We start from the raw sequence: 20036 nt of genomic DNA, 5'->3' as shown, positions 1-20036 counted from the left end.
ATACTTGTGGGGCAGATAGGGAGAGGGAATGAGGAGGGTGCAGAAGAGTTGACGACGAGGGAGGGAGCTGTTCAGTACAGAGGGGAGGGAGAAGAGGCTATTAATGTTATGGTGGAAGTGGAGAGTGAGGCTAGACATCAGGTGCATGAGGTGGATACTATGGAAATTGGAAATTATGTGGAAAGTGATCTGGCCAGGGGGGGCTCGTTATCAGGTGAATAAGGAGGATGTTATGGAAATTAGGAAAGCTGTGGGAGGTGGTCTGGTTAATACGATTGAAGCTCGTTATGGGCAGGCTCATTTAAATAAGGAGTGGGGTAAATGGACTAGGTTACCCAGAGAGATGAAAGGGGTGACTGGTTCTAGTTGCTTGAAGCTGAAGCCGGAGAAGAGAGGGAGAGAAGAGTCTGATGTGGTGAGTGGGGAGATTATAAAAAAATCAAAAACTTTCATGGGTGTATGTTCACCTGAGGCGGAGGTTGAGTCGACTCAACCCCGCCAGGCATCATGAATATGTTGAGCCTTAACTGTAGGGGATTGGGCCGTCCCGATGCAGTAGGCGGTCTCCGTAATTTGATACGGAAAGAGGCCCCCACTTTTCTTTTCTTATGCGAAACGAAGCTAAGGGGTATGGAGTTTCGCAAGTTGTCGCTGAGTAAGGAGGAGTATGAGTGTATGGTGGTTGACAACGTTGGGCGTTCTGGTGGTTTGGCTCTATTATGGAAAAGGGGTGTTACATGTAAGCTGAGATCGAGTTCAGTTCACCATATAGATGTCGATATTGAACTGGATGGAACGAAGTGGCGGATGACGGGGTTCTATGGATGGCCGACAGTGTCGGATAGATACTTGTCTTGGGAATTACTGAGAGATTTAGGGTCTCAGGCGGGGGATCCATGGATGTGCATTGGAGATTTTAACGAAATCTTGTACTCTACTGAGATGAAAGGAGGGATGCGACCGCAATGGCAAGTGAACAATTTTAGAGACGCGGTGGATGATTGTGGACTGCAAGATATTGAGGTGGAGGGATATGGTTTCACGTTTGATAATGGACAGGAGGGAGAGGATAATAGACAGAGCCGTCTTGATAGAGCTTTGTGTACGGAGGGATAGACTGGTCTGTACCCGTTTGCAAAGCTGGTGAATCTGGATAGGGAGTGGTACGACCACTGCCCTATTAAACTTGTTTTTGATAAAAGAGGTGTGCAGGAGATAGGGTGACAAAAATTGTTTAAATTTGAGCAAATTTGGGTGGGGGAGGATGGTTGCAAGGATGCTATACGGAGAGCATGGGAAGGAGGGGACGGGGAACTTGTGGAGGACTTAAGTCGATGTGCGAGGGAGCTGCAAGCGTGGAAGGGCATTAATATAGGCAAGCTTGTGTGGGATTTAAATTCGAAGCGGAAAAGACTGAAAATCATCAATGAAGGGGGGCGATCAGAGTCCCTTTTATGCGAACGAGCTCAATTGGTGAAGGATATAGCGAAACTAATTAGGCAAGAGGAGATTTTTTTGAAGGCAACGATCCCGTGCTTTATGGCTAAAGGAGGGTGATAAAAACACAAACTTCTTTCATCGAAAGGCGGGTCAAAGGAAGAAGAAGAATATTATCTCAAAATTGATTGATGGCAACGGGAATATTAAGGAGGGAAGAGATGCAATTGCAGTTGTCGCAAATGACTATTTCATGGAATTATTTACCTCGGGTCAGCCCGTTTTTGAGGAGCGGCTTCTGGATGGGATTCATGGGTGTGTGACGGATGAAATGAATGGAATATTAAGGGCGGATTATTCAGCGGAGGAGGTGCTTGAGGCCCTAAATCAAATGCACCCTCTTAAGGCTCCGGGACCGGATGGTATGAACGGACTATTTTACCAAACGTATTGGCACATTGTGAGTAGGTCTGTGGTCATGGCCGTCCTAAGCATTTTCCGGGGCAGGCCAATTCCTGATGGTTTTAATAGGACTCATATCGTTTTAATACCAAAGAAGAAGGCACCGGATAAAATGATAGATTTCTGTCCAATAAGTTTGTGTAATGTTGTCTACAAATTAGTCTCAAAGGTGCTGGCGAATAGGCTCAAACGGTTCTTGGGAGAAATTGTGTCTGAAAATCAAAGCGTGTTTACTCCGGGACGACTCATTACTGATAATATCCTAGTAGCTTTCGAAATGTTTCACCACATGAAAAATACCAGAAGCAGCGGGGGACACATGGCTATGAAGTTGGATATGTCAAAAGCTTACGACCGGGTTGAGTGGGGTTTTCTCGAGAGGGTTTTGCTACGTATGGGCTTTGATGGCAGGTGGGTGAATAGGGTCATGGATGGAGTGTGTCTCATCAGTCTCATTTGCAGTCTTAATCAATGGGTCGCCTTCAAGTGAATTTCAGCCGAGCAGAGGTCTACGCCAAGGCGATCCTTTATCGCCTTGTTCATTTTATGCGCGGAGGTGTTTTCGAGCCTAATTCGAAGAGCTGCGGAGGTTGGGTCGATCAAGGGGATACGAGTCAGTGGTAATGCACCGGTAATGACACATCTTTTCTTTGCGGACGATAGTATGTTATTTGTGCAAGCTAAGGAGAACGAGGCAAGGGCAGTGAAGGATATCATACGATCGTATGAAAACACTTCCGGGCGGCGGGTAAATTATGACAAAACGACTATCTCATTTAGTCGAGGTACGAGGGTGGAGCGTAGGCAGGGAGTAGCGGGGGTTCTAGGAGCCAAGGTGGTTGATGTACAAGATAAATACCTCGGTTTACCTACGATAATTGGGCATACGAAGAAGGTCATTGCAAATGTGATTCGTGATAAACTGAGTAAGCGGCTTCAAGGTTGGTGGGGTTTGTTGCTCTCAAAGGCGGGGAGGGAGATATTGATAAAGGCAGTGGCCCAATCAATCCCTACATATGCCATGAGTGTTTTCAAATTACCCGATAATTTCTGTGAAGAATTACGATCACTTGTCTCACGGTTTTGGTGGGGATCGGAGAACGGAAAGACCAAAATCCCGTGGATAGCCTGGAAGAAACTTTGTGAACCGAAATGTAAGGGTGGTCTAGGCTTTCGTGACTATCATAAGTTTAACATGACTCTCTTAGGCAAGCAAGCGTGGCGATTAATGACGGAAAGAACGTGTCTCATGTCGAGGGTTTTGGGTGGTAAGTATTTCCCAGATGGATGCTTTTGGCATGCGGAGCTAGGGAACAATCCAAGTTTCACTTGGAGGGGCATTTGGGAGGCTAGGGAAGTGGTTGCAAAAGGCGTTCGTCGAAGGATTGGTGATCGGCTGAGTAAAAAGGTGTGGACTGACCCATGGATCCCCAATACACAAACTCGAACGGTTCTATCTCCTAGGCGTGGGGCAGATGAGGACATTGTATGCTTGTGGCCGATTTGATGACCTCGGATGGACTGCACTGGGACCGAGATAAAGTTGGTGAAATTTTTCTCCCATTTGAGCAAGAGAGAGTTGTGAAAATTCGAATAAGCGAGTCTCGACCTAGTGACTTGTGGTGCTGGGATGGTGAGAAAAATGGGATATATTCGGTACGTTCCGCATACCGGGTGCTTGCGTCGGAGAATGATACTACAGTGAGCACGTCGGACGAGAACAGTGCGAGATGGGTGTGGAATAAAATGTAGCGGTTACCTGTGCTACCTCGAATGAAACTCTTTGCTTGGCAAATGCTCAATGATGCGTTGGCTACGCGGATTAACTTGGCTCGACGGATTAATATTGATGATGTTAGCTGTCCTTTGTGTCATGCTAATGTTGACACGACTCTACACTTTTTCCGGGATTGTGGGTGGGCAAGGGGTTTGTGAGATGGGTTGGACCCGGAGATTCCTCAATGGGTGGGTTGTGAGAGGGTGAGGGAGTGGGTGGAGGGAGTGATGAGGGAGATGGAGGAATGTGATAGTGTGCGCTTTGTCATTGGGTGTTGGGCTCTGTGGGAAGGACGGAATAATAATCTGTTCGGTGGGAAGGAGTTTAGGCTGGATAGGGTGGTGAAGAGAGTGTATGAGATCATTGGGGAGATGAGGGAGGTGTTAGAAGGGAGTGGTAAGCGAAGTATGGAAGGGGTGGTGAGTGATAGATGGTTAAGACCACAATCGGGATGGCTAAAGATCAATGTCGATGCTAGTGTTCGGGAGGGTATTGGGGTTGGTGTCGGGGCAGTTTGCATAAATGAAGAAGGCCGGGTGATGTGGGGTGTGACAGAGCAGATGAGCGAGATGATGGAACCAAGTAAAGCGGAGGCATTTGCGATTCTGGTTGAGCTTAAGGAAGCAGCTCGATATGGAGTCCAACAAGTAATTATCGAGAGTGATTGTTCGATGGTGATCGATGCTTTGAAGCTGAAGAGAAGCGGGAGGAGTGCGATTTATTTTCTTTTCGATGAAATTCATAAAATTAGTTCGGTCTTTCGGTCTTGTATTTGGTCGTGTGTGCGTCGTGGATGTAACAAGGTTGCTCATGAATTAGCGAGAGCGAGTCCTTAGCAAGTAGGTACTAGAGGGTGGTTAGATTTATTATCACCGTATGTCGAGAGTCTTGTTTCAGATGACTTATTGATTATCAATTAGAACCCCAAATGGGCCCTTTCAAAAAAAATAAAAAATAAAAAATAAACGTAAAGAAATGACCGGGATAAAAATGGAATAAAAATGGAAGTAATGTTCAAATGTACTTCCACCATTCAACTCCACTCTATCACTTTCCTTTTTCACGTTTGTCAATGCGTGTTTTACGCGCTAAATATCGTTAGCAACGTATTTGCAAAAATTATAAAAGTTAGATATTTTTAATGTACTCGTAAAGACGAATCAAACAAGATCTCACATGAATATATTTCCACTTACGCATCGAGAGAAAATCGAAATTGAATACACAATTGTGAATAGTGTACAAAAGTGAAATAGGTAGAGTGGAGTTAAATGGAGGAAGTAAGTTGTAACGAATAAAGTCAACAATACGAACCACTACGCACGAAGCGCACAGTAGACTAGAGACAATCTTCTTTTCCCACATCTCAGATTTCAGATCACTCACTAATTAAATAAACTCACCAAAAACGAAATGATCATCAAATTTCCATCATCATCATCATCATAAATCTGTATCAACAATCCACCAATTCACATCTCCGGTGACCTTATCACCGGCAAAAATGGCGTCGCCGGAATCCGATTCCCGCCTTAAAGCAGTACTCGTACCTTCCTTGCAAAATATCATCAAAAACGGTTCATGGCGTAAAAACTCTAAGCTCGTCCACGAGTGCAAATCTCTCCTCGAAAAACTCACTTCCACCACAGGCTCCGCAACCTTAAGCTCGCCGGATTCTCCCTCCTCCGCCTCAACTGCCGCCGTCGGACCTCTGAACGACGGCGGCGCGCACGAGTTCTCCGTCGTCGACTCAGAACTGATCTTATCACCATTTCTCAATGCGGCGGCTTCGGCTAACCCTAAGATCGCTGACGCAGGTGTCACGTGCCTTCAGAAGCTCATCGCGCATGGCTATCTACGTGGCGAGGCTGACTCGGCCGGGTCGAGTCACGAGTCGAAGCTACTCGCGCGAGTCATTGACTCGGTGTGTAGGTGTGTTGAGGTTAATGCGAATGATGAGGCAATTGAGCTTCTTGTGATTAAGTCGTTGTTGACGGCGGTGACATCGACGAGTATTCGGATTCATGGAGATTGTTTATTGCAGGTTGTAAGGACGTGTTATGATGTGTATTTAGGGAGTAGGAATGTTGTGAATCAGACGACGGCAAAAGCGTCGTTGATTCAGATGCTTGTGATTGTGTTTCGACGAATGGAGGCAGATTCTTCAACTGTTCCGATACAGCCGATTGTGGTGGCGGAGCTTATGGCTCCTCCGGATGAAGGAGGCACTGGTGGCGGAGGAGGTGATGGTGTGACGCAGCAGGTGCAGGGGTTTATTACTAGGATAATGCAGGATATTGATGGCGTGTTGAATACTGCTGTTGGAGGTGGCGAGAAAGGGAATGCAGGTGTTGTACATGATGGAGCATTCGAGACCAAGGTTAATGCGACAGTTGAGGGGACGAATCCTGCGGATTTGTTGGATTCGACGGATAAGGATATGTTGGATGCGAAATATTGGGAGATCAGTATGTATAAGACGGCGTTGGAGGGGAGGAAAGGCGAATTGGCGGATGGTGAGAGTGGAGAGGGGTTGGGGGTTGGGGTGGTGTTGAGTGAAAGGGATGAGGATTTGGAGGTTCAGATTGGGAATAAGTTAAGGAGAGATGCTTTTCTGGTGTTTAGGGCGCTTTGTAAGTTGTCCATGAAGACGCCTCCTAAAGAGGCGCTTTCTGATCCGTTGCTTATGAGGGGGAAGATTGTCGCTTTGGAGTTGCTTAAGATTTTGTTGGAGAATGCTGGTGCTATCTTTAGGACCAGTGATAGGTAAATTCTTCGCGTAATCTTGCTTTGATTTCAAAGTGTTTTAAGTTTCTGATTGTAATTCCTGTAGAGTGTTGATACTTGATAGAATGAATATAGCACTATGAACTTGTGAAGTAGGTACGTAACCTGATTTTCTGAATTTCTGCGACTTTTTCTTTATTTCCTTAAACTGCTATTGAATCAGGGACACTGAGGGAGTATTAGTAACGTGAATGCTATACAACATAATAGTATTCTGATAAAGCGTTCCTGCATATCGTTTCCTCATTAGTGGGTTGAGGAGGGTGGTGGTGCTGGCTGGTCATTGAGTGCTGTGAAGTCCACCAAAATGTTTCTTGTCAGGTGATGTTGCAGCAAGAATTAAGATATTGTAAAACTGAATATGGAGTATTATTAAAGATACCACTATAAAAGAACTTCTTAGTCACTGCCTCACTGGCCTGTATAGGTTATTTTGGAAAATACCATGCAGTTTTTACCATTACACTTGTGTAAAACTGCTTTTGCCAATGCTTTGTCTTTCTTGTGTTGTATTTCTCATTGGTTAGTATGTGAAGATACACCGTCCTAATTCACTAGAGCGAGATCACAGTATGTAAGCTATGGGAAATTGTTTCCGTTTTAGTGTTTCACCTTATGTAGAACTACCTGCCAACGAGCAACCCAAAAACCCATAAATTTGTAGTCAAATTATGAGGTAACGACTTGTGGTATCCGGGAGGAATGGCGATCCATGTCGACTGTCACCATACCATATGAGTTTTATATTTGATGGGATGGAGTGGGGACCAATCCTCTCATCTTTCTGCCACATCATTCTACTTTTGAGTATGATGACTCCCTTACTAATAAGCTACCATGACTAACATATACTCCGTGAATACAAGGATGGTGTAGTGAGACCTGTAGATATTTGGACAGTATCGGGATTGAGAAGGAAGGGTTAGAAAAATTAGTGGGATGGAGAAAGTTATGGTCACCTTCTCTTGAGTGACGTTTGGTCATGCATTATGAGTGATGCCGGGATGGTAATCAAGAAAAGACCTAGTTAGATCTGTGATTTATACCTATGTGCGTAACACACGATGTGGGCGAAAGGTGTTTCTCTTTACGGTTTCTAGTAAGTGCTACACTACTACCAATCTTAGTTAGTTGTCTGTGGTGGAGATGTTTCTCTTTATCATTCTTGATGATTCCTCAAAACACTAGAAAAAAGTTACTCATAGCTATCAGATGACCCGTAATAATAATTGCATCGAGAATTGCTTAATCATCTGTTGTTTCACATTTTCCTTTGTTCCGTCCAGAGCCAAAGAAATGCGAGTCTTTGGTTCCATTGGATGGCGTAGTTATTTACACAAAGTCAGAAAAGAACAACTCCTAAGTTATGTATTAAGCATTATGTAACATAATGCATGCATATGTGGAATATTGGGTAGCTCATGTGCAGTGTGCACTTACACTGTAATAAAGAAGTGAAATTCTTGATACTTCAGTTATTTCTATACGAGGCAGTTATTTGAATAATCTGTTTGTTCTAAACTCGTTCAAAGTTCTGAGAGAGTTGAATCGCCAATTGTTCAACATAAGCCTCGGTGCACAAAGTATTCGAGTTTTTGCAAAGGGGTACACAAGATAAACATTTACCATCCCATCTTGTTTGACTAGAGAACTAGCGAAATTTGGAGAATAGGAGGAGTCTTATTCTGGCTAAGGATGTGAGCTTTGAAAAATCAAACTAGGAAGATGTTTATCACTGAAAAGGTTTCTAGTCTTTGCCTTATGGAGAAAGCTCTCAAGAGAAAGTGGTTTTGGAGGTTAGCCGTCAGCCGTCAACAAATGATGGGGAAGATCGTAGCTAGCTATATTAGAGCGGTGGATCAAGATGGCCTTCTGTTCTTATTAAGATGTTTGTCTGGCTGTTTGCTGTATTGTATTTCGGTGATTGATGGCTCTAGAGCTGTTCTAGTGTTGCATTTACTTATATGGAGCAAAAATGTTGACACGTATTTTAGAATCCTTGACTAGAGTTGCTTTGCTGCATTTAATCATTGAAGCTGCTTACAAGAATTACCTTTGCCTGATTTAAAATAGCCTATGCTCTGTCTTTCTTAAGTATATGTTTTCTTCATAAAGATGATGGACTATTTATGTTGAGGTTCTAATTCATCCTGTCTAATTTTTTTGTCTTTGGTATTACAGATTTTTGGGCGCTATCAAACAGTATCTGTGTTTATCATTGCTTAAGAACAGTGCTTCAACCCTTATGATTGTCTTCCAGCTTTCATGCTCCATCTTCATGAGTTTGGTAGCCAGATTTAGAGCTGGACTGAAGGCGGAGATAGGTGTATTTTTCCCTATGATAGTTCTTAGAGTCTTAGAAAATGTGACACAACCAAATTTTCAGCAGAAAATGATAGTGCTGCGGTTTCTGGAGAGACTCTGTGATGATTCACAGATCTTGGTGGACATTTTCTTAAATTATGACTGTGATGTCAATTCATCCAATATATTTGAAAGGTATGCTCTCTTTTTATTGTGTTAAAAAGATATAATCTCAGTAAAACCCTTTTTAATAGTTTAAGTAAAATTTATCTGTTGAAACCTTTCTAGTTAGTCGGAGCAAACAATAGTTCAAGTAAAAAACTGTTTTAACTTACTAACAGAAAAAAATTAAGACGTTTATAAAATCAGGATGTATTTATGAATTGTTGCTGATCCCGATATGAGTTTTGAATCCACTGTTTTTGTACTGTATTGCTACAGAATGGTGAATGGCCTCCTTAAAACTGCCCAAGGTGTCCCACCTGGTGCTACTACTACATTGTTGCCACTTCAAGAACCAACTATGAAGTTTGAAGCAATGAAGTGCCTGGTAGCTGTCCTTAAATCTATGGGTGACTGGATGAACCGACAATTGCGCATCCCTGATCCTCTTTTATCTAAGAACTTTGAGTCTATTGATAGCAGTCCTGACGGCGGTAGCCCTCACTTGGCAAATGGGACCGGGGATGAGCCTGCAGAAGGTTCTGATGTTCATTCAGAATCTTCAAATGATGTTTCCGAAGCACAAACAATTGAGCAGCGACGAGCTTACAAGCTTGAACTTCAGGTAAATTTAGCGCCAATTGTTTTACACTGTAGCTAGATAGGACTAAGGAAATGCTGATATTAGGGATCCATTTCTCCTCATGCTCCCTTCTATTCCTACTGGTTCTTGACCGAAATTTTTTCTCCCCTGATATGTTCAACTTCTCCCTTATCCAATCATTTATTCCTTATTAGTTTTTTTATTTTGCTTTACTCTCTGATGTACACTCTACGGCAGGAAGGTATATCTCTCTTTAATAGGAAGCCAAAAAAGGGAATTGAGTTCCTTATCAATGCTAACAAGGTGGGCAGTTCACCAGAAGAAATAGCAGCATTCTTGAAAGATTCGTCTGATCTCAATAAAGTGTTGATTGGTGATTATCTTGGGGAAAGAGAAGAAATGTCCCTGAAAGTGATGCACGCCTATGTAGATTCTTTTGATTTTCAAGGTATGGAACTAGATGAAGCAATTAGGGTGTTTTTGCAAGGTTTCAGGTTACCTGGTGAAGCTCAGAAGATTGATCGAATCATGGAGAAGTTTGCGGAGCGTTACTGGAAATGTAATGCAAAGGCATTTTCCGCTGCAGACACTGCCTATGTTCTTGCATATTCTGTTATAATGCTCAACACTGATGCGCATAATCCAATGGTTAAGAATAAGGTATAGTAGATGAATGCAATTCACTTTTGGAGCTCATGCAGTATAGTCAGGTGTCACTGAGCTTTTTTTTTCCCCTTTTCTTTCTTTAATACTCATGCAGATGTCAGCTGAAGATTTTATTAGAAACAACCGTGGGATTGATGATGGAAAAGATCTTCCAGAGGAGTATATGCGATCTTTGTATGAGCGGATTACTAGAAACGAAATCAAGCTGAAGGATGACATAGCTTCTCAACAAAAGCAATCTATGAATACCAATAGAATCTTAGGATTAGATAATATCTTGAATATTGTGATTCGTAAGAGAGGAGATGAAAGCTACATGGAGACTAGTGATGACCTAATTAGGCACATGCAAGAGCAGTTCAAAGAAAAAGCCCGCAAGTCTGAGTAAGATTTTAGTTTGCTTCATAATTTTCTTGCGTGCTAGGTTATGGGAAAATAGTTTCTCACAATATGGTTTTGGCAACTAGTTGAAAACTGCTGTTTAGTGCATTATCCTGGATATGTAGATCAACAATTGTAAAATTGTGAAGGCTAAAATTTCGTAGAGCAAGATAACATAATAAATTGTGAATGACATACTCCTCTACTAGTGGTGAGTGTTACTTCTGGCTCCCATGGATTAGGATGTGATCCAGTTATCGTTTGACAAGTTAGTGTGCAAGTAGGGGAGACGTTTTGAGGGTACCAGAAAACGAATGGGGAAGCTAACAATTCATGCATGAGAAAGAGATGGGCATATTTTCAGTTTTTTGGTTGTGATATCATTTGTGTCACAGTTTCAATTCACACCAAATTGTTAGTATGATTGTAGGGTTTTTAGCCTACTGATAATGTCTGTTTCAGGTTTAGAACGTGAATTTTCGTTTAGGGAGAAGATTTTACATTTAATGTGGGTTTTCTCTCCTTTGTTGTTCCGAAAGTATACCCTTGTACCAAATTGACAACTTACTACTTAAGTACTTACTATTACCTTTAATTAATGTGGGTTTTCTCTCAGTTCCGGGCGATATTTGTCCTGATAAATGCGTAGCTAAAGATAGCAGGTGTATGAGATGTTATGTGTTACAGAAGAAACAAAGAGTTTTATCTGAAAAGCTAGAAGGGCGAAAAGAGAAATGTAGAGAGAAGGTTTAAAATTTTTTGGTAATTGTGTAGGAGATCGTAAATTTGTTTCTCCGTTGGGATAGATTTGCCGTCTTTTCTTCGCCTCTCAAATTTCTATGTACTTGTTTCTTGTAGGAACTATCATATGTTAATCTCAAAAGCAGCCTGGTTTTAGGATTCTAAGCTGCCTCTTGATTTTGTTGAAGGAATAACAGTGCAATGATACTTATAAAAGCTGCATGCTTTAGGGTTTTAATCTATCTATCACTCTTCACCTCTGGCAAGACATTTAGAATCGAGCCCTAAGTTGTGTTTTGTTTATTTTGGCTGTCCTTGGTCTCTCTAGACATTTCATGCTGCAATTTTTTCCGTAGTAAATGTTAAATTACGGTAATTTTATGTCATATTTCTGTTATTTATATCATATAGCTATCTGTAGGTCAGCTTATTATGCCGCCACAGACGCTGTGATCCTCAGATTCATGATTGAGGCTTGTTGGGCTCCTATGCTGGCTGCTTTCAGTGTTCCGCTTGATCAAACTGACGATGAAGTGATTATAGAGCTGTGCCTGGAAGGATTTCGTTGTGCAATCCATGTTACTTCAGTGATGTCCATGAAGACTCACAGGGATGCTTTTGTTACATCACTTGCAAAGTTCACCTCTCTACATTCGCCAGCTGATATCAAACAGAAAAACATCTATGCTATCAAGGTATGTTTTGTGCTTGCTAAATCTGAAGAATTTTTTGTGTTCTTGCTCTAGCTGAAAGCATAATGCTTGTTACTGCTGTGTACAAAACATAATGGAAATGTGGCTCAAAATAAAACGAACCTGAGAATTTGCTCCAAAATCACTAAAAGGTAGCTATATTTGCGAAAAATGACCTGCATCATATAATAGTCATCCAAGGTTTTGATTACTAGTTTTTAGAAAAAAGTGGAAAATGTAATACAATTGTAATCCAAGGCGTTGATGATTAGTTTTTAAATAGAAGTGGAGACATTTTCCCCAAAATAATTAGTTATGACTTTTGAGCAAGTAAAAAAAAAAAGTCATTGAAGATCGTAAGGAAAAATGTAAACAATAGAGAAAGATGTGTAAGTTAGGATAGCAAATGTAATGTATTATTTTCAAAACTAGGGCAATTAAGCTACTATAATCTGCGAGAAATTTGTACTCTACAAAAATGAACTTTGGCTGGAATATATTTGGAAGAGTTTTGTGTTGGTCTTTGGTGTATTGGCTTGATAGACAGTACTTGACTATCCTAGGATGGTTTCAGATCTTTGCAGTGGCCTTCCTAAATGGCAGTAACACTGCTCTAAGGCCTCAAGCTAATAGTTCTCATTAGTTAACCTACTAGCTTATTGATTTGCGTGCCATGAGAAGGGTGTTTATGTTAGGTTCTGTAGACTGCTCTTGCTTTGTCTTATTTTAATATTTAAACTTTTATGTCCCACAGGCAATAGTGACCATTGCAGATGAAGATGGTAACTATCTGCAGGAAGCATGGGAGCATATTTTGACATGTGTGTCTCGTTTTGAACATTTGCACCTCCTTGGTGAAGGTGCCCCTTCTGATGCAACATTTTTTGCAATTCCTCAAAATGATCAAGGAAAGTCAAAACAGGCAAAGTCCAATATTCTTCCACTTTTGAAGAAGAAGGGAGCTGGCAAAATGCAATATGCAGCTGCAGCTGTTAGACGAGGTTCATATGATAGTGCTAGTATTGGAGGCAATGGTTCCATTACATCGGAGCAGATGAATATCATAGTCTCTAATTTGAACATGCTAGAACAAGTTGGAAGTGGTGAAATGAACAGGATATTTACTCGTAGTCAAAAATTAAACAGTGAGGCCATCATTGATTTTGTTAAGGCACTATGCAAGGTCTCTATGGATGAACTACGATCTGCTTCAGATCCGCGAGTTTTCAGCCTGACTAAGATTGTTGAGATTGCGTAAGTATCATTTGTGCCTCCCAGTATGTTATCATTCGTTACATACTGTTAAGTTGTCTTCATATATGTTTTGTTTTCCAAATCAGGCACTACAATATGAACCGCATTAGGCTTGTGTGGTCAAGCATTTGGCATGTGCTTGCGGAGTTTTTTGTAACAATTGGGTGTTCTGAGAATTTATCAATTGCTATATTTGCTATGGATTCTTTGCGCCAATTATCCATGAAGTTCTTGGAACGTGAAGAACTGGCTAACTACAATTTTCAAAATGAGTTCATGAAGCCTTTTGTCATCGTCATGCGGAAGAGTAGTGCCGTTGAGATCAGAGAACTAATAATAAGATGTGTGTCTCAGATGGTGTTGTCCCGTGTGAATAATGTCAAATCTGGCTGGAAGAGCATGTTTATGGTATAGGCTCCTTTAACTTAATGTCTTTGTTCATTATGTGTAGTATTGTTTCTCTTTTGGATGATATTTTCGTTATGTGGTATCACAGTAGCCTCTATTAATAATCTCTCTGTTTTACTATTCTTGATATAGATTATGAATGGTGACAGAGATTAATCCCCATTTATTCTCGAATGTCATTCACCCTATGAACTATATCTTCGGTATGGTGGAGTACATAGCTTCTTTCTGGTTAAATCAGCTCTTGCATTCAAGGGAATTCCAGTTACCCGCCTCTGAACGGTGTTGGACTGTCTTCTCCATCCTCTACCGTGCCTTTAATTAATCATGTTAGCGGATCCCAAATTATTTGTTACAAGGCTTTTTTGTTGTATAAGTATTGAAAGAAGTGATTTAGGAAACGTGCTTTTCGTAAAGTAACTCATGCTTAAATGATTTAGTTCTGTCTTGAATGTCTGGGGATATGTGGAACACGGAAATCATTATGCGTTTGTGAATTTAAGTGCTCATAGGTAATTTGACCGAAGTTGGTTGTTAGAAGTAATTTTTAATGACGATCCTTGGCATCTGCATGTTTTCAGGTCTTCACTACAGCGGCATATGATGAACACAAAAGTATAGTTCTTTTGTCCTTTGAGATAATGGAGAAGATTGTTCGGGACTACTTCCCATATATCACCGAAACAGAGACTACTACCTTCACAGATTGTGTGAATTGCCTTATTGCGTTTACTAACAGCAGATTCAACAAGGATATCAGTCTCACAGCTATTGGCTTCCTGCAGTACTGTGCAGCTAAGCTTGCTGAAGGAGATCTTGGCTCAGCACGCAAAAATAAGGACAAGGAAAACTCAGGAAACATCTCTCCACATCTACCTGGAAAAGATGGAAGGTTGGAAAATGGAGAGTCAGCTGATAAGGTTGATCACTTATATTTTTGGTTCCCTTTGTTGGCCGGTAAGAGCATATGCATACCTTTTCTTTAAATATCTTAGGTGTAACATAACACTATCTGTTTGTTGACAGATGCACAACACTAATGTTGTTATCTGCCAAATGTGAAACTATATGCCAACTGACTAAATATGTATCCTGCCATTGTTGGGTCCGAGGCAATTGAGTTTTCTATTGTTATGCAACTGAGCATTCATCAGGTTTAATACCGTAGAGTTCAGGTCTGTACGAAGCATCTGTAAACAAGTTTTAGGAGAGGGTTAGTAGGTGTCAGGTTGGAATCGTTTTCGGGTAATAGTTACAAACTCTGGTTCTGGTCAATTGGGTCTAAGTCAGGTCCTTTCTAGTGTTTATCAAGGTTTTTTTACCCCTTTTTTCCACAATAATCTTCTCAATTTTCAAATTTCTCTTCATTTATATTTTGAGAACTAAGAATATTATTGTGCTCTCGTATAATTTTAAATGTTTGTTTTGGGTCAATTCATGGCATCCTGGATCAGGTCCAACTGGTTTTGAGTTGGATCAGTTGTGTCAATGTCGGGTCCAACAAAGTTCAGGCCCTGTACATGACAGTTTGGGTATCTAATCATATTCTAGTTGCTGTGTTCGGTCGATTTATTTAGAATTAAGTCTGTTTCGCTAGGTCTAGTTACAGGTAGGCCTACTTGGATACTATCCCGAAAGAGATCCGTTTGGATGGGTGGGTATGGGTACAGTTTTTACACCTAGATTGACATTTTGTAACTATTAGTCTGCTATTATGCATACAATCCGGTGGCTATAATCACTTGATCTGAGCAGTATGAGTTGGTTTTGGCAGTATGCCAAGTCTAGCATTTACTCTTATCTTTACAACTGCATCTGCTTGATAGGTGCTTAGCGTCCTGCTGGCTTTAGATCTCTCTATACCATGCTTGTCCCACTATTTATGTTTCCTCTATGCTTTTTCAACCTGTTCGTTCATTCATAAAAGTGTGTAGAATATTGCGAAGACCCATTCCAGCTAACTGGTCTGGTCCTGAATGTTTGTGTGTTAGATTTTGATTCATCCATCCGATTGTAGCACCTGCGCTGGTGGTGGGGTTAGCTAACCTGCTTCACCGAAGGTCAAGCTGACTAGGTCCACAAGCCAGATCATAGAGCACCAAGTTTCCAAATCTCTTTAAACTTAATGTGTATCAGACTACTATCCCACAATTTTCCTTGCCTCCTTAGACACCAAACTTGAGTATGATTGATGAGCATTTTGGTGTCTTTATTTTTTATAAGGCGTAATTCTTACTAAGCATTCCTCTCATTCCTCTTATTACTTTTCGGTCTCAATGCAAACAGCTCCCTAGTACATTCATCTAATTTCTTAGATTGCTCATACGATTTCAAAATTTTTTATTGCACTTACATTTTGTAATTTGTGATCAAGATATGCTATGTCTGTTCGAAGTCGTTGTCTGCTGAACTTTAACTACTATAGGAGGAAAGAACTCTAAAGTGACCATTGTCCATTGATTTAGCCTTCTGTCCATGGGAAGTATTAGGGTCATTAATCCTGAGTTTACGGCTCCATTCTCTGTCAAACATATTTGTTCAAGAAAACTCAACTTGGCTGATTCCACAGTTTCTAGTTTGTGTATTTCCCAAATTATTAAAAATAAAAAAACCCGTCGAAGATATTTCTTTTCAATTCCTTCGCTTCTAACATGGTATCTGTGGAGTGTAAATAGGAGTAGACTTGGTTATAGTGAACTAATTTGCAGTTTCCACTTTGTCTAATACTCGTATCAAACGATGCTCCATCATATTGATTATTTTCCCCAACTTTTCAATATCAGTGTGTGTATTTTATTGGGTGTAACTTTATCAGTGTCTTTCCGTGACTTATATGACTCTATTTCTCTCTATTGCAGGACTTTCGGAACTTAGCTTTGATCCAAGACCTGAAATTAGAAAACGTGCGCTGCAGATTTTGTTCGATACGCTACGAAACTATGGCCATCACTTTTCACTTCCTCTGTGGGAGCGGGTGTTTGAATCCGTCTTGTTCCGTATATTTGATTATGTTCATCATGCTGTTGACACTACTGCAGAAAATTCATCGGGGGAAGCCATAGACAGTGAACTAGCTGACTTTGATCAAGATTCATGGCTCTATGAGACTTGTACACTGTCACTTGAGCTAATCGTTGACCTTTTTGTCAAATTCTATTCCACTGTCCATCCTCTTCTAAAGAAAGTGCTCATGCTCTTGGTGGGCTTCATTAAGCGTCCTCACCAAAGCTTAGCTGGAATTGGTATTGCTGCATTTGTTCGGTTGATAAGCAATTCTGGTGATCTCTTTTCAGATGAAAAATGGGTTGATGTGGTTTTTTCCTTGAAAGAAGCAGCCGCGTCTACCCTTCCAGATTTTTCTTTCATCTTTAACGAGGATACTTCAGCAAGTAATAATGAAGAAACAATTAGTAGAGAAGGTACCAGTGAGCCGACTGAAACTGATCCTGATCTTGATACAGAGGGCTTAAGAACCCGGCAGTTATATGCTGCCATATCTGATGCGAAAAGCCGGTGCGCTGTCCAACTCCTGTTGATCCAGGTAAGCATGACTCATATGCAAATTAGTATACTAGGTTTAGAGCCCGTATATTGCATCAATCTAACGTAGTACGAAGTACATTTTAGAAACACTGTTTGAGATGAGCTTGCCATAATGCAAACATGACATGACTCTGGAATATGCATTAAATTTATTCTTCTGTTGAAATTGGCAGGCTACAATGGAGATGTACTCAATGTATAGATCACAGATATTGGCAAAGAATGTTTGTGTCCTCTTTGATGCTTTGCATGCAGTTGCGTCACACGCACATAAGATTAACAGTGACACCAACCTATGCACTAAGCTGCAGGAATTTGGATCTGTCACTCAAATGCAAGACCCTCCACTTCTACGCCTTGAAAACGAGGCCTACCAAATGTGCCTCACATTGTTACAAAACCTCATGCTAGACAAGCCTCTAGACTTCAACGAGGCGGAAGTAGAATCCCACCTCATTAATCTTTGCCGAGAAGTGCTTCAATACTACATTGAGACTTCATCAGGACAAGCAACTCCGTCAAATGCTGTGCAACTGTGGAGGATTCCCTTGGGTTCGAGGAGACGTAGAGAATTGGGTGCACGTGGACCCCTAGTAGTAGCAACACTACAGGGCATATGTAGTTTGGGAGACACTTCCTTCGAGAGGAACTTGATAACATTCTTCCCTCTTCTTTCTACCTTGATCAAATGTGAACACGGGTCGAAGGATGTTCAAGTAGCTTTAAGTGAAATGCTTAGTGCATCAGTGGGTCCTGTCTTGTTGCGGTCCTGTTGATCTTGGCCGAGTGTCATTCTGCAGATTTGATGTTGATAATCTATCTGACACAAGGTGTTGAAGTTTCGATTTTGTTGTTCACTTCTCTGTTCCATAATTATTTAATTTTTTCCTAGTGAATATGATGATAGCTTTGATTGAGTTTACTCCCTCGTGTGCCTCCTCCTATGGTCTCGATGGATGGCATGGCAAAAGAGATCACAGATTATATCGGGAGCTTTGTTGTATGCTTTTTAGTAAAAAAAAACTTGAGTAGATATTAATGTAAAGAGTTTTCCTGAACGAGCATTTAGAAATTGAGCTTCTTCCTTTTATGTACTTCTTCGACTTGAACTAGTGGTCTTCCATGTTGATTAGCGGTCCTGACTGCTCTGTTGGGTAATTAATTGTCTGGTCTCGTTTCGCTTTTGTGTTCCCATAGCTATTACACTTATTGTGCTACCATTTTGATCGGGTGCTTATAAGCACCATAGAAGAATGGGTGCTGAATAACTGATCCTGATGTTTTCCGATTAGTAAGACGCTGCTGAAAGATATTGCTGATCAAGATGAACTTCGACATGCAGCTCCATCATTGTACGCTAAGTATGTTACCATGACTTGAGATTGATACCATTATTGTACGCTGCTACCAATCGTTAGTTGCCAACCTTACCTGGTAGCATTTTTTTGCAAAGGGATTGGTTGCATGGATCGATCCCCCACAACTGCGATTGGGAGGGGTTTAAATACCGTAATCCTTGGACACGCCCCGAAATTCGGATTAGTCGGCTCAATGTGGTTTGGATTACCGGATGGTTTAGACCAAAAAAAAAAACGCTGCTACCATGACTTGAGATCGATACCACAGTTTAATACTTTGATCAAATGATTTCCTTTCCTTAAGCAAAGGAATCAAGGATGTAGTGACCCCATAATAATAAAGATTACTATATTAGAAGAATATACGCTCATAATAATTGTTTGAATTCACCAAACAAATAAAAATGTTTGTTTTCATTTCAATGCCAACCTTACCTTAATGATTGCTTTTTGCAAAATGATTGGTTGCATGGCTTAATTTATTGGGAAGAACAATTCCACAAGTTGAGAATTTGGTGAGATTATAATTCAATCTAATGCTTAAGAAGTGGCAGAGTCAGGAATTGATCCCAGCGGGGCGAAAAATTTTAGCGAGCAAACGGGTAATGGTTTAAAGAAAAGTCTAAATATTCGAAAAATTTCTAAAAACTTTGAAATTTTTGACCGTCTATGAAGGCGAGTGTCCCTACTAACCCCCTAAATCCAGCACTTATATTAAACAAAAACAACTAATAATTGACATTGTTTCTTTCTTTTGTAGTACAGACAAATGTCAATTATGGACAAGTTCTCCCAACTTCACCAATTTTTGCAAAGATTTCAAGATGAAATACTATGGTTTTCACATATGTACTTGTGCCACTTTGTTGTCACAAGTGGTATTGATGATTTTTCGGATTTGTAGGACCAATGTTTATGAAACAACACCTAATAAACATAAGATCATCAAATTATGCTATATACTCATGACAGCAAATTAGCAATGATATGCTAATGTTGGCTACAGTTTCTTCTCATGATGACTATAATAACTGTTATGTTGTACAATAGGCGTAAATAAGGTGTAGAAGTTAAGATGTCTCACAATCTTCTTTTTACTTTAACACTATTTATATTGATTGTGAGTGTATATTAATTTAAGAGAGTCTAAAATAAGAATTTGTGGTAAATAAGACCATTATATGTCTCAAATTATGTTATGCCCATGATAATACGGTGTTATTATGTTCATGCGGACAAAACGTTTTATCTTATAATATATGCTCACAATAAATGAGATACGGTTTGTTAAGAGTTTTGATACGTTGGCTTATTAGGGCCACTCCCCGCCCTTGAATTTGACTTTCGAGACGTGTTTTATCCTTTAGAAACATTAATTCTTGTGATTTTCCACTCCTAATTAAGGTAGAGATTATAAGACATCTCGAATCTTTTGTAATTAAGCGTGCTTTTGAAACTAC

General features: G+C 40.6%; 3 protein-coding genes across 3 annotated transcripts; all 3 read left to right on the top strand.

Moving 5' to 3' along the window:
• The first annotated feature begins 507 nt into the window (after window positions 1–507).
• On the top strand, window positions 508–1116 carry LOC141595086 (uncharacterized). The gene has a single exon (XM_074415058.1). The coding sequence runs from the start codon at window positions 508–510 to the stop codon at window positions 1114–1116; it is 609 nt and encodes a 202-aa protein (XP_074271159.1).
• Window positions 1117–3903: 2787 nt separating this feature from the next.
• Window positions 3904–4512, top strand: LOC141595084 (uncharacterized). The gene has a single exon (XM_074415057.1). The coding sequence runs from the start codon at window positions 3904–3906 to the stop codon at window positions 4510–4512; it is 609 nt and encodes a 202-aa protein (XP_074271158.1).
• A 451-nt stretch (window positions 4513–4963) lies between these two features.
• On the top strand, window positions 4964–18309 carry LOC141596755 (brefeldin A-inhibited guanine nucleotide-exchange protein 2-like). Its single transcript, XM_074416996.1, has 11 exons — window positions 4964–6442; window positions 8645–8962; window positions 9209–9554; window positions 9771–10193; window positions 10294–10583; window positions 11743–12016; window positions 12768–13267; window positions 13354–13675; window positions 14257–14632; window positions 16534–17216; window positions 17392–18309. The coding sequence occupies exons 1-11, from the start codon at window positions 5181–5183 to the stop codon at window positions 17992–17994; spliced, it is 5397 nt and encodes a 1798-aa protein (XP_074273097.1). The 5' UTR covers window positions 4964–5180; the 3' UTR covers window positions 17995–18309.
• The last annotated feature ends 1727 nt before the right edge of the window (window positions 18310–20036 follow it).

Source organism: Silene latifolia, chromosome 8, assembly GCF_048544455.1.
Source record: "Silene latifolia isolate original U9 population chromosome 8, ASM4854445v1, whole genome shotgun sequence".
NCBI classification, from domain to species: domain Eukaryota; kingdom Viridiplantae; phylum Streptophyta; class Magnoliopsida; order Caryophyllales; family Caryophyllaceae; genus Silene; species Silene latifolia.
The sequence above is the reverse complement of the archived record's forward strand: the minus strand, read 5'-3'. Positions and strand labels throughout refer to the sequence as shown.